The following is a 14,332-nucleotide window of genomic DNA, read 5'->3' on the forward strand; positions in this document are numbered from 1 at the left end:
GGCTAATTTTTGTATTTTTAGTAAAGATGGGGTTTCACTATGTCAGGAGTTTCGCTGGTCTCAAACTCCTGACCTCGTGATCCGCCCGCTTTGGCCTCCCAAAGTGCTGGGATTACAGGCGTGAGCCACCGCACCTGGCCTATCCCCATTTTATAAAGCAGTGAGCTGAGATTCAGAGAGGTTATGGAACTTACCCATAGCCAGTAGGGAGCTGAGCTGGTCTAGTTCCAACATGTACCCTCTTCCCCTGAAACCATGCTCCCTCCCACCTGAGGCCTGAAGAGCGTCCCTGAAGGATCAGGAGATCTGATTGGGAAACGTGGCATTCAGAACGAAAATGAAGACCGCGACGTCTGGGTTTCACAGCGCAGGCGCACGCGCAGGCGCAGGCGTGTGCTGGGCCCTCTGCTGTGTGGAATGGGGGAAGAAAGTGCTGTGTGCCACTGTCAGGCGGACGAAGAGAGATTCCTCCTAACAGCGCTGGACGGTGACTCAAGAGGCCATGAACCTCTTGAGACCCTGCTTTGCTTGTCTTATTGAAGGTGAGCCTTTATTCTGCCTACCTTCACGACGCCGTCCTGCTCTATGCTGAGGCCGTGAAGCAGATGGTAAAGGCTGGAGGCGACTTCCAGGAGGGGCGGCAGCTGGTCAGCGCTCTGAAGAGTTCCAGTCTGACCACGGTGCAGGGTAGCTGGCTCACTGCTGGGGGGTGTTCTAAACTCAGACCTGCGGCTCCGGTCGGTGGGGGCTTTGAGATCTTGGGCATGTAATTAAAGGCGTCTTTCAGGGCCTGCCTCGCACTGAACTCCAGAATTCATCTTTCTTGTGGGGATTCCAGTCTTCCTTCTGTAAGGGTAGTTGAGATTAAGACCTCCCAGTTCCCCCAGTTCACTCATCCTTCCGGCCGGAGCCTGCCCAGACCAGGAGAGGAGGCCGCTGGGCACCTTATCCCCTTTTGGGAATTCTCCCCCTCAGTTCCATTGAAACTGAGTCCATCAAGAATAAAATTCAGAAATGTGAGAGCCGTCTCCCGGGGTCACTTCCCATCTGCAGCCTCTGTGATGGGGGCCTTGGCGCCACAGACTTCTAAAGATGGGTTGTAGTCTCATTCTTGCTTTGCTGGTGGGGATGAGTTCACTCCCTGCTGGGGAGTGAACTGCTTTCAAATCACACTCAGCTGACCAACTGCTTTGATCTTTCTTGTTCTAGTTATGTCACCTGTAAGATAGGGATAACACCTGCTACCACATACAGAAACAATAATAACTGACATTTAGGGAGGGCTTACCTTACACTAGCCCAAGTGCTAAGAGCTTCTGAGTATTACCTAATTGAATCCTCACACAGCCCATGAGGCAGGTACTGTTTCTATCTGTATTATTCAGGTGAGTAAACCGAGGTTACAGAGGTTATGTACTTTGTCTAAGGTCACAAAGTTATTAGATGGTGGAGCCAGGATTCAAAAATCAAGCCTGCCTTCTCCAGGGCTCATGTTCTTTGCTATCCTGTAACATAGGCATAATGAGAATATGACATGCACCTGGCACAGAGTAGGTGCTCATTAAATAGTAGGTTCTGTTTTTTTCTTTTTGAGACGGGGTCTTGCTCTGTCACCCAGGTTGGTCTTAAACTCCTGGGCTTACGGGATCCTCCCACCTCGGTGTCTCAAAGTGCTGGGATCATAGGCGTGAGCCGCTGTGCCCGGCCAAATGGTCCCTATTTTTATACTTTCTATTTTATATTTTTCTATTTCATAGAAGCAGGTCTCGTTTACCCTATTGATACCTTTTGCAAGTAGAAATATTCACCAACTTCTCTCTCTTCTTTCCTTTCAGACCCTAAAGCATTTGCTTAAAAAAGGGAGAGGTCACAAGGGTGGGGGGTCCTTCTTTCTGCTCTCAATTTAATCCTCTCTGCCAGATCAATTAATTCCTCTTTCCTGTGGTTTTAGGAATTCTTCATGCTGGGATGAGGGGAGGGTGTGAAGAGCAGTGAGGCCCTTTGAGAGCCTGAGTCATCCCACTTTGGTTCTGGGGCCTGTGGACCCCTTTCAGGGACTCATGACCAAAGGGCCCTCCTCACCCCTCCAAACTGGCTTCTGTTCCTTTATGGGCTATAGGACTAGCCTTGGCAGAACTGGAGTATTTGTCTCTGTTTCCTCTGTTCATTTCTGCCACATGGTGGCATCCACTCCATGGGCCAGTGCCGCAGCAGGGCTTTTGGACCATTCCAGAAGGAAGGCCTCCTCTAGGAGGCCGAATTAGGGAGCAGAACCCCCAAACCCCACTGGCTTTGGCTCCGTGAACGCAATGCACACTGAAAGCAGTGGCCCAGGTTGTCGCAGGAGCTCTGGCCTTTCCCGTGCAAACCTCGGGCTCAAGACCCCCATTCAGGATGCCCACGGATATGCACACAGAAAGGCAGTGTGGCATGCTGGAAAGAACACGGCACTTGGGGCCCAATAGGCCTGGGTTTGTGTACCAGCTGTGCCTCTTCCTGGCCCTGGCAGGAAGACTCAAGGAGTTTGTGCCTCCAAGCTTTGCTTGTTGGGAACAGATAGATGATGGTGCCCCCTCTGAAGGGTTAATTAGGATTAGACATAGGAAGTCAACACCACCGGCAGTGCTGGGCACTTATTAGGTGCTTTATCAGTGGTAATTTTGTGTCCTGTCCCCTGTGAGACAAAATCAGCAATATGTCCTTTGTCAGAGCCTATGTACTAGTTTGGGGTGTGAAGGAGCTATGCTTCAAGTGAAGCTGTGCTTCCGAGATCTCAAGCTGCTATATAACAAGATTTCTCTACATCAAACACAGGCGAAAGTCCCAGCAACATCGACTTGGCATGTCATCTTTTAAACCAAAAGTGACGTGGTTTAAGTCAAAAGATTGAGGAAGCTATTTCAACGGCAAAAAGATATTGCCTTCCTTGAATGAAATTACCTGAAGGCTGGATTTGAAGAGCCTAGGAGAGTTGGGCAAACTGGACAGAAGTTTGAATTGAGAGACCAGGGCCTGAGTTTTGCAAATAACATGCATTTTTCCGTTGTCCGTGCTGTACATGAGGTAGAGTCAAATAGAATAAATTGAGCTGACACTGACCTTTATTTTTTTAAAAAGACTACAAGGAATTTCTCCAATATGGCCTGGACCCCTGGCTCCCTTCCTGAAGACAGACCTGGCTGTGGATTTTATAATGAGCTCTGTGAAACTGAGCCTGCTTTGATGGGTAAGTATGGCTGCTTGGAGAAGGTAGCAGGGAAAGAGTTTCTATAGTAGGGTGTCTCTATGGCAGGCAGCGCTGTTGACATTTTGGGCCAAATAATTTTTGTGTATGGTGAGCCTGGCATTTCAAGTCACACGTTCCTGTATATTATGTTTAGCAGCATCCCTGGCCTCTACCCACAGATGCCTGTAGCAGCCCTCTAGTTGGAACAACGAGAAATGTCTCCAGACATGGCCAGATATCCCCTAGGAAGCAAAATCACCTTCCTTCCCTGCGGAGAATCACTGCTCTAAGGGAACCTGGCTCCTGAGATTTGAGTCTCAGGAACTTCACCTCTAGGGAGGTTGAGAGAGTCTGGGCAGGGGAGTGTGCCCCAGTGGTTAGGAGCCCAGCCCTGGAATTAGATGGATCATGCCTGGAGAACCACCCTAAGGAGAACACACAGTAAATGTTCAGTAAACACTGGTGGTGGAGTTAGAAGTCATCATTATTATTTCTCTGCAGTGGAACTTTCTATACAAAGTGGGAGGTGAATGCAGTTCCAATGGGAACTAGGGTGGTAGTCGGGGAAAAATTCCTAGAAGAGACAAGTCAGAGTAGACTTCATGTGTCCTAACCCAGACCTTCTGGAGGACAGCCTTTGAGGAGCCTGCTTGGCAGGGCCCAGCTGGGCAGGGAGGTACATGCTACTGCTCTTAGGCAAGGCCTGGGTAATATGCCTCTACCCTCCAGGCGTGACTGCTGTGGTTCTCACAATGATGATCCTGATTCCTGTCTTGGGGGCTGCCATCATAGGTCTGATTTTAAGGACACAGAGGGGAAAACCGCAGAGGCAAAACAAAGACATCTGGTGGCAAATCAATTTTGACGATATCATCATTCTTCCCCAGAACAGGGTGAGACCACATATGACCTAGATGTCCCCTTTCCTGGTCACTGCTGGAGATTTGTGGAAGGTGCTTCATCTAGGAGCTTATAAGAGCAAGAGGCTAATTTATAAAGTGAATACTTCATGAAGAGTCTCCAGGCCTGAGTTCTGCTTCTAGGCCTCCCACTTGCTTGCTGAATCTGAGAATGTCATTTTACCTCCCCAAGACTCAGTTTCTAAACACTTGCAAATGATTGACAGTCTCTAAAGTTCCCTTTGCTCTGTTACTCTGTGGTTGAGAACTGCAGATGCTGTTCAGATATTAAAGCTGTCTCCTGGGGAAGATTTAGTTATTTTATTTTATTTTATTTTATTTTGAGATGGAGTTTCACTCTTGTTGCCCAGGCTGGAGTGCAACAGCACAATCTCGGCTCTCACTCCAACCTCTGCCTCCCGAGTTCAAGTGATTCTCCTGCCTCAGCCTCCCAAGTAGCTGGTATTACAAAGTGCCTTTAACCACGCCCGGTTAAGTTTTTGTATTTTTTTTTAGTAGAAATGGGGTTTCACCACGTTGGTCAGGCTGGTCTCAAACTCCTGACCTCAGGTGATCCACCTGCCTCAGCCTCCCGAAGTGCAGGGATTACAGGCATGAGCCATCATGCCTGGCTGGATTTAGTTATTTTCAAAACCACATTAACTCCTTTAATCAATTGATGACTAATACAGTAATGTTCATTTGTTTGACAAGGACTTGACCATTAACTACAAGCCAAGCATCATACAAGGCATGGGGATATCCCACAAATGAGATGCCTCCAGAGGGAGGCAAGTGTCAGAGAGGTGTTTCCACGGTGAGATGGAAGCCCTGCAGATAGAGGGACTTAAGGTCTCAGCATCTGGAAGACTTTGGAGAGGAGGGGACATTTGAAAAGAGTGAGTTTGCAAGTGGTGAAAAAAAGTGAAGTCACACGGGATATAACGAGATGTGTGATGCTCAGGGCTGGGAAGATTGGCGGTACCAAGTCAGGGAGGCTTCAACATGCTAAGAGCAGGTGACTGCGATTTATTAGTAACTCATCTCCAAACATCCCCGGGGATTCAGACACTTACTCTTTCCTGTTCCACCAAAGCAGCTCTGCTTTGATCTACCTCATTTCTACATGAGGGTTCCAGATAAGATTCTCCTTGAAAACAAGATTCCTATGCTTTGAAGATGTTTTCTAGGTGTTGGGAGGCACTGAGGGTATTAAACAGAGACAACCTGGTTAGATGTTCTTTAAGAAAATGACACTAACCCCAGACCACACATCTAATTAAGTGCCACAGCCAGAACTTAAGTCTGGGCAGTCTGACCTCAGAGCCTTCCCTCTTAACCTACACCTCCATGGTGGTACAGATGCCATAGAGGGCATGGAGGATGGGATGGTGCTGTCTTAGAGTGATGCACGTAGGAGGTCGGAAAGATCAGGATTCAAATCCTGACTCTCTGTTAACTGTCTGACCTTGGCACTCAGCTTCCTCCTCTATAAAATGCATTCCCTTTAGTACTTGACCTTGCTACTGAGAGTGACCAAATCATTTCCTGTTTTACAGCCACCCTAGAGAGGCATACCTGTGTCAAGAGGCATCACCAGTAACTCATCTAGTGTGGTGATTTCTGTGGACCTCAGCTCTTTTGTCAAGAGCCAGCAGGGGGAAGAGCTCTTCTATGCCCCAATAGGGCTTTATCAGGTATTTCTGAGGCCAGGTGGTTGCCTATAGATCTTAGTGTATCTCTGTCCTGTTCTCTGCGTCATTTCTGCCAGGCGGGGCATTCTGAATAGGAGAACGTTCTCCAAGCAAAAGCCAAGGTGGTCTTGTGACTCCAGACTAGTGCTTCCCAAATTTTAATGTGTGGAAGGATCACCTGGGGCTCTTATTAAAATGCAGATTCTGGGTCCATAGGTCTGCTGTGGTGCCTGAGAGTCTGCATTTTAAAGAATCTTCTAGGTGATTCCCAAGCTGGCTTCTAGATTAGACTTAGCTTTGTCCAATACAACCTCCTGTGATGATGGAAATGTCGCAGATCTGCACTGTCCAATAAGGTGGCCACTGGCCTCCTGTGATTACTGAACATTAGTGTATCTGGGCAACTGAATTTTAAATTTTATTTAGTGCTAATTAATTTAAATTTAAATAGCCCCATGTGGCTAGTGGCTCCGTGAATGGACAGTGCAGTCCTAGAGTGTGGATTATTTCATCCTTGTTACTTTGGCCTGGATGCATCAGTCGTGGGGCCTGGTGCTTCTGTGGTATAGACAGTGACTGCTGCTGCAGCCTGGAACATTATTCCCGCTTGTCCTTTCTCACCTTCCCTCCTACACCCAGACCATGATTGCTGCCTGTACCTAGCAATCCTTCCAAAATTCAAGTCCCTTTGAGGGAAGAGTTTGTACGAAATTGTATTTATTCTTTAAAATGAGGGTCCCAGAGAGTAAGGACAGAAAGCTCCGAGCAAGGGAAGAATTGTTCATTGCTCTAAATTGGGGTTAGAAAAGGCTAGAGCCAAATTATCCCCTATGCAATGAAACTTGATTTTTTAAATGTTTGCTTACTTGAGTTCTCAAACTACAAAAACCTCCTGGGATATTACCAAATACCTTAGGGACCACCATCCATGCAAAACTCTATGTGGTGGTCACCCGGCCACATAAAGAAGGAAGTAGCAACACATAGCATATCACTGTCTGATTGATCTTCCGAAAACATGTCTCGTCTTTCCTCTGTCAAACACCATCACTGGATTCCCCACCTCTGTTGCCTGCATGATAGTGCCCAAACTCTTTAATAAAGGACTCAAGCCTCTTAACTCGCTAGTCCCTATCTATTTTTCTAATCTTTTTTTCCCCTGGCTTAAATCCTGTGCTCACCCAGTTGGTCTTGCCAATTTTGCCATGTATGTTTCACCTTCTGACGATGCCACTCCCCTTCCACCCAACCCATGTGGAACCTTCTTATCCTTCAAGGTTCAACCTAAGCATCACCCCTCCAAGAATCCTTTTCTTCATCCCCCAGGCATTCCTTCCTCCGTGGCCCTCCCATCACAGTCCTGAGTCCTTTGCCATTGCCCTCATATGAAACGTGATATTTGTCTTCTCTTATGGCTTACCTTCTCCTGGGTCCAGATTCTATGCCTTCTTCTATCCAGCTCTTACCACATTACGATATGTTTTTGTGATGCCTGATTAAGTGACTCTCTAAAAGCAGACTCCATAGGCAATACAAATAAAATATGCCATTTACTGAAAATTTAATCTGTGCCAGGCCTTGAGTTACCAGTGGTATTTTAACTGATTTAATGCTCAGAAAACCTTATGAGATGGGTGTGTTTTTTTAAAAAAAACTTATTTTAGGTTTGGTGTTATTTTCAATCCCATTTTACAGATGAGAAAATAAAGGTTTAGAGAAGTTAAGAACAACTCAAGCTTGTTCAGGTAGTAAGTGGTAGCACTGGGCTTAAAATTAGGCAACTGACTCCAAACCTACACTTATCACTGTAACTCACTATTTCCTCTGAATGATAATGGGATATTATTATATAATAGAAAGCGCATAGTCTTGGAGTCAGACTTTCAAGTTCTGGCTGTACTACCTACAAATATGCAACTTGGGCAAGTTTCGTAACCTCAACAATCCCATCTGGAAAGGGCCAATCATACCTACCTCGCAGGGCTGTGATGCCAGTTAAAGGAGATCTTACGTGTTAAGCAGCTAGCTCAGTGCCTGGCCGTGCACAGGGTCACCAAAGGGGTTTTTTTGGGCAGTGAGGAGCTTGATGATTGGCTCCTAGGTGCATTTCTTTCCAGTTTTCTTGCTCCCCTCCCTAGCCCTAAGTGGAGCTTTTTCTGGTTCATCCTGAGTTAAGAACATTCCACTTTTTCTCTGATTCTAGGGAAACCATGTGGCCATCCGCTATGGTGGTCACCAAGCAGAAGCCTGGGTTAGGAAGCTGACTGTGTTACAGGAAATACAGCTGGTGAGGCCCCTTGCGCAGGGTCAGTGGAGAGACAAAGCAGTGATGCTCTCTGCCCCTCCTCTGCCAGCTCCCTGGTCCCAAAGGAGCAGAGATGGGAGGCTGCTTCCCTTAACATGACCTACCTCTCCCTCCCCTTGACAGCCCAGGCTTTGAATCTCAGACCCCTGGCCTCTCCCAGGCACCTGAAGCCTGGGATCACTCCTACCTCTGTTTCTTCCCCATCATTCTTCCTGGCCTTGATTCTGGCCCTTCATCCTCTGTGTCTGTGATGGCTGCTTGCCTGCCTGCCAGCCTTGAACCTGGTCCTTGGAGTGAGTCAGGTTCATGGGCCTGACTTCCTGCTCCTTCTCTGTGATCTGCTGTGGGCCCCACACTGGCATTGACAGCCATAAGCGTGGAAGCAGGGCTGAGTCCAGCTACTGTGACGTGGTTGAGTTAATCCCCATGGCTGAGGTTAGACTTTGATCATTCCTCTGATTTATTTGCTGGAGACAGACTTCCTGGGTTTACCTCCCAGCTCTGCCATTTATAGGCGTTCCTTTACTTTACCTTTCAGTGCCAGTTCCCTCATCTGTAAAATGGGATCTGTAACAGTTCTTATCTAACAAGGTCTTTGTAAGAATTGACTGAAAATATGCAAAGCACACAGCATGGTCCTGGACATAGAGACACACTCTATACATGAGTTATTGTAACCATGATTATTTCCAGATGGGTGAATTAAGGCACGAGAACATTGTTCCCTTCTTTGGTATTTGCACTGAACCACCTAACATTCTGCATTGTCACTCAGTATTGCAAAAAAGGAAGCCCTAAGGTAAGGAAAACAGTACAGTGCACCTTAGGTTTGATTAGTGATAGTTGATAGAGAAGTTTCTCAGTGACCTCTGCTATTCATCCAAGGCCAGTTCCTCTCTGGTCTAATTGCAAGACCTGAATTATCTTGTCAGGCTACCTTCTGGGAATCAAATTAGCCAAGTGTCTGCTTCTTTTGTTCTGGGGGGAAACTGAGCTTGGTTTCTTCTCTTAAGATGTTATGACTACTCTTGAACTGTGTTCCTGGGCCCATCCTATTATGGTATGTGACGACAGCTTTCTGTCAGGAACAAGGAAGTGTTTGTAAAACTTGAGACTGTGTGCATTCTCAATATTGAGTCAGGTTTTGGTATCTCCTGGGAAGATTTCCAGTTATTAGGTTTCAAGTCTTCTGCCCCACACTGCGTTAGCTCTGGCCAAAAATATAAGCTATGTTACAGTCAAATCTGTTCAATCGTTAAAGCTCACTGTGCTTCACGTTGAGTCACTAGGAATCTTTTGAATAACTATGTTTTTCAGGATGTTTTGAGAAACTCGGATCATGAAATTGATTGGATATTCAAACTCTCATTTGCATATGACATAGTCAATGTGAGTATAACATAAACTTACCAAAGAATAAATGTGATAGTATTTTTGAGTTGCTCTATCTTGAATTTAATTGAACTGTAATTCTTCTTGAAAATGTTGGACCTCTTCAGATCTCCTCTTCAAGTTGATTCTAGCTCTAAAATCTATCATTTCTATCCGATTGTTTCTTTTCCACTTCCCTGATTGCAAATAAATATAGAGAGAGGAAAGTATTTTACACTAAAGTTGGAATGGATGCTAAGTTTACCCAATCAGAAAAGAGCAGAATATTTACATTGTAGGGTAGAACTTTCTATCTCAAAGAGCATCTCATCACTAGATTATAAATCGGACTGGGGGGAGATGATTCCTGATATTCTTCCCTGCTCTCTAGCCCCTGATTTCCTTCCCTAGGAAATGGGGATGCCACATTAACCACAAAGCTGCTGACCTAAGAGGTGGGCCAGAGATGCTGATCGGAGGAGGTAGAATCTTTGCTTTGGCCCAGGGGGCTGTGGTGGCTGCAAAGAAGAAGGGAATAATAGTAACACTAAAATATTATATAGAGTGCCTACTTTGGGCCAGGCACTTTCCAGTACTTTGTATATATTAATTTATTGAATTCTCACAGAAATATAAGATAGATCTATTGTTACTTCTGTTTTACAGATTAAAGAAACACAAAGCACAGAAAGTTCCTATGACCTTCCTGAAGTCTCATAGCTATGAAATAGTGGAGTTAGGATTCAAACCCAGCCATTTTCAAGTCCTATACCCTTAACCACTGTACCATACTGCCTCTCAGTAGGAAGCACGAGAGTTTGCTTTTGTGTTTTACCACAGGGAGAAGTCAGTCTCACATCTAGAAGCCCATTAGGGGCTGGGGAGGGGTAATTCAGAGGGAGTTGGAGAGAGACCAATTCCTGCCTGTTGCCAGGAAGGCAGTGGAAATGCTGAGAGGTGGCAGCTGGATCCAAAGCCCAAGGTGACACTGTCTTGAAGGGCCATGCCCTAGGTATGCAGCTGGTGATGAGGGATGGAGAGGGCAGGAGTGGGAGGAGATTTGCTGTGGGACGAGCCATGTCAGTATGGACCAGCATCCTGAGGCTGCTCTCTCCTACCTGCACTAAATCCAGCTGTTCTTTCTTAAGCTTGCTGCCTGTACTTTTACCACCAGAAGGACAAAGCCAGTGACCTGGGAGTCAGTCTGGTGAGGAAACCTCTCAGTCATGGGCAGCACGGTGAAGGATGGTGGTCCACTGCTAGTCAATAGTCCGACCATCAATCAACCAACAGACTCCTGTGAGGAAGACTCACCTGGGTGTTCAGAGGGCAAAAAGAATGAAACACAAGCTGTGCCCTCCTGGATTAATGGGCCACCGACTTATTGAGTGATTTTGCCAGGACACTTCCCCTCTCTAGACCTCGACCTCCACGTAGGTAGAATGAATGAGGTTGGCCCAATTGAAGTCTAAGGGCTTTCCTTCAACAAGGATTTTATTGCTTTTTGTTTCTAGGGAGCTGAGTCCTATAGCTCTGTGAGACTTTGACTTCCTAGGCTTTAGCAGGAAGCCAGCAGATTGTTGTCAAGCAAGGTCGATAAACAGAATCGTCTCTGTGATTGGGTCTTCACTGGCAACCCTGGACCACCACTGTTACTATTTCATTAAAATTTTATTGAGCATCTGTTAAGAGTTTATCCTACTCTGGTCACTTTTGTAGGAAGAAAGGACTTGTTTCCAGCTTTGAATGGCTTAAAATCTAGGGAAAAATAAAACAGTCTGGAGATGTACATATAAAATTCTTTAAGTGGCAGTGATTGTAAACTGGGAGGATGTGACGTGGCATCTTTTCCTACCCTGGAATATTCTCTCCTTCCCTTCACTCACTTTTCCTTTTTTTTCCCACCAAACATAGAGAAGCATTCTGGACTCCAATTATCTGCCTCCTGCCCCCATCAAAATAGCCGACATCATTTATTTTGGAAGTGAAGAGTAAGCTAGTAAGTTCTCACCAAGCCATGAATGACTAACAGTTTTGACCTCTTTAGTGTAGGCATCAGATTTCAAGAAGCATTAACCCAAAGGTTTCTCTGGAAAAATGCTATGGCAGGTGGGCATGGCACTTTGAAGGGGAAGAGCTCCCTGGTGGTCATCACCTACTCTAGCTCACTGAGTCTACCCTCTACTCTGTGCCAGGAAAACAGAGGACAGCTTGGCATTTTGCTTTGGCAGGATCATTACCTCCTGAGATGGAGTGTGCACATTCTGGGATCATGTAGGGTCACTACTGATGACACAATAGGCTAGGTCAAGGCACAGGTAGGACCTTTGAGGTTAATTACTCTGCCAATGTTCTTTGAAAGGGGATTGCAAGTAACAGAAAATGTAATGTTCTCTTAGAGCCTTCCCAGGAGTCTGGGCATTGGGCCAAGCTCCATGAGGGCGATTGTACTTTGGAAACAAGTCTCTCAATGTCTATTTGATCAGCACCTCCTCTATATCAGGTATCAGAGGGACTCCAAGATGCCATAGACATTTCAAGGCAACAAACATATATTGATTGAGTGCCTAATTTGGATCAGACCCGATTCTGGGCGTAGGAGGCACAGACGAATGAACCTCATTGTCCTGTCCCCAAAAAGTTCAACCCAGTTGGGCAAGCCTGGGAAGGAGTTTGGAGAGTATAATACTCTCCTTGAGTTACAAATAGGGCTTCATGTCTAAGTAAGAGAAGTCTCGATGGATTAAGAGGGTGAAGGATAGTTCAGTATAGAAGTTGTCTTTGGAGTTTGAACCCTGACTGCCACTTATTGGCCAGGTGACCTTAACAACCCTGGGCCTCATATTTCCTGTATGTAAAGATAACATCAGTACCTGACTCATAGGGTTACGTGAGGCCTAATGTATGCAAAATGCTTAGTGCCATGCCCTGCCTGTAACAGGTGTCCAGTAAATGTTGATTGTTAGTAGTAGCAGTAGTATTATCACAATCATAGATAATTCTATTACTGGTATTAAAAGAAGTACATTTTCTTGTTTTAATTTCCCCAACACTCTTATGAGGTAAGTCTGCACTGTCCAAATATGATAGCCACCAGCCACATGTGGATAATGAGCACTGCAATTGTAGCTAGTTCAATTTGAGATGTGCTATAAAGTTTATACTGGATTTTGTAGACTTAGCAAGAATAATAAAATATAAAATATCTTGCTAATATATTTATGTTGGTTACTTGCTGAAATAAGATTTTTCAATGCATTGGGTTAAATAAAACATTATAAAATACACTTCACCTGTTTGGTTTATAACACGGCTGCTGAAAATGTAAAAATACACATGTGGCTTGTATTATGTTTCTATTGGACAGTGATCTCAATAATTAACAATGAACTCCATTATTAATTCATTTTTAGCTCCAATCATAGTAATATTGGAGTGACATGATCTCCATTTCCAAGAGGGAAAAAGTGAGGCTTAATGAGGTGAAGTCACCTGCCCAGCTGATAAGACACAGATTGGGATTTGTAGCCAGTCCGTCTCCAAAGGCTGTGTTTGTTCTTCTATATGATGCTTCCTCCCTGCTAAGTACCAGAGAGTACAGCTATGGGGCCCAGAGGTAGGAGCCCTGTCTGCCACCCAGGAATTTCCAGTAGGGCAAGAAATGTACCTAACAGACAGATGATTGAACTGATACTGGCGGGCTAGGGGAGGTCCCCAAATGCTGGTGGGACCTTGACCCTAGCCAATGTGAAAGCTCTTAACACCATTGTGAGAAGGAATTCAAGGATAAATCAGAAAATAGTGAAAGTATGGAGATTTACTGCAAAGTGAAAAGTACACACTCAGGAAAGGGGAGTGTGGGCGGACTCAAGAGAGAAAGAGTTGCGCAATGGGATTTGAGGCTTCTACCTTCTTGAGTTTCTTTAACCAAGGGGTAGAATATTCATGAGGATTCCTGGAAAAAGGTGGAGATTTCTGGGAACTGCGGTGCTACCCATTTTTACATCAAATATGGCTATTCCTGGAACTGTTGTGGCACCGGTGGGTGTGTGACCTAATATGTTAATGAGCTTATAATAAGGTCCCAGGTGAAACTTAGGCCAAATCCAGCACCATGTTGGGTCCAATTGGTCTTAGCATGCTTGGCCCACACCCTGTTCTTTTCAGGGTCTTATCAGCCCTGAAAATAATAGCTTATGCAGCTATTTCAATTCCTTTTTGCTAGCCATGTGTAACAGACCTGGAATTTTCTGTTCTCCTGCGGTCACCCTGTGTTATTCCTGTCTCAGAGCTGCCAAAAGTGTATAAAATCTGACATGTAAATAATGAATCCTTTCGTAGCTCTGTTTGCTCTATGACAATATACATAAAAATCATACATTTCCATCAGGATAGAAAATAAAGACATGCGTGCCGTCTCTTGGAGAGGAATGCACACCCAGGATTCCAAGCATCCCTCAGCATGTCGTTTTCACCCTAATGGAAGGAGTTCTGCTAAAATCCTAGAATGTAAAATCGTTGACTGTAAAATATCTCATACTTGAGGTAGGCCTGGAACTAGCAAGGGCAGGAGGAAAGCAGAAAAAACCTTGTGTGTATCAGGGACAGTTCTGTTGAATGGAGAGGTCTCCTGCTGGAATCAGAGCGAACTCTGGATTAGACACAGGTCTCACCCGACTTCAAGCTTGGACCTTAGCCTATTGGAGCCTCCCTGGGGAAGTCTCAGAGGCAACCCCAGCCAGGCCCCTCCAGGTCCAGTTGAGTGGGCGGCAATTTCAAAATGTGATTCAACGTTACCATCTAAAAATAAATAAGGCACTTTGATAAAGGAACATGG

The 14,332-nt window shown here is 45.5% G+C and overlaps 1 protein-coding gene across 1 annotated transcript in view; it reads left to right on the forward strand.

Moving 5' to 3' along the window:
- Nucleotides 1–14,332, forward strand: part of LOC105530166 (guanylate cyclase 2G-like) — a 45,370-nt gene that overhangs the window by 8,550 nt on the left and 22,488 nt on the right. The window contains 7 exon segments of the mRNA XM_011967568.1: nt 543–687; nt 3,956–4,119; nt 5,685–5,822; nt 8,023–8,106; nt 8,818–8,883; nt 8,885–8,923; nt 9,442–9,513. Coding sequence (XP_011822958.1) covers nt 543–687; nt 3,956–4,119; nt 5,685–5,822; nt 8,023–8,106; nt 8,818–8,883; nt 8,885–8,923; nt 9,442–9,513 — 708 coding nt within the window.

The sequence above is a fragment of the Mandrillus leucophaeus genome, unplaced genomic scaffold (genome assembly GCF_000951045.1).
Source record: "Mandrillus leucophaeus isolate KB7577 unplaced genomic scaffold, Mleu.le_1.0 Scaffold80, whole genome shotgun sequence".
NCBI lineage: Eukaryota > Metazoa > Chordata > Mammalia > Primates > Cercopithecidae > Mandrillus > Mandrillus leucophaeus.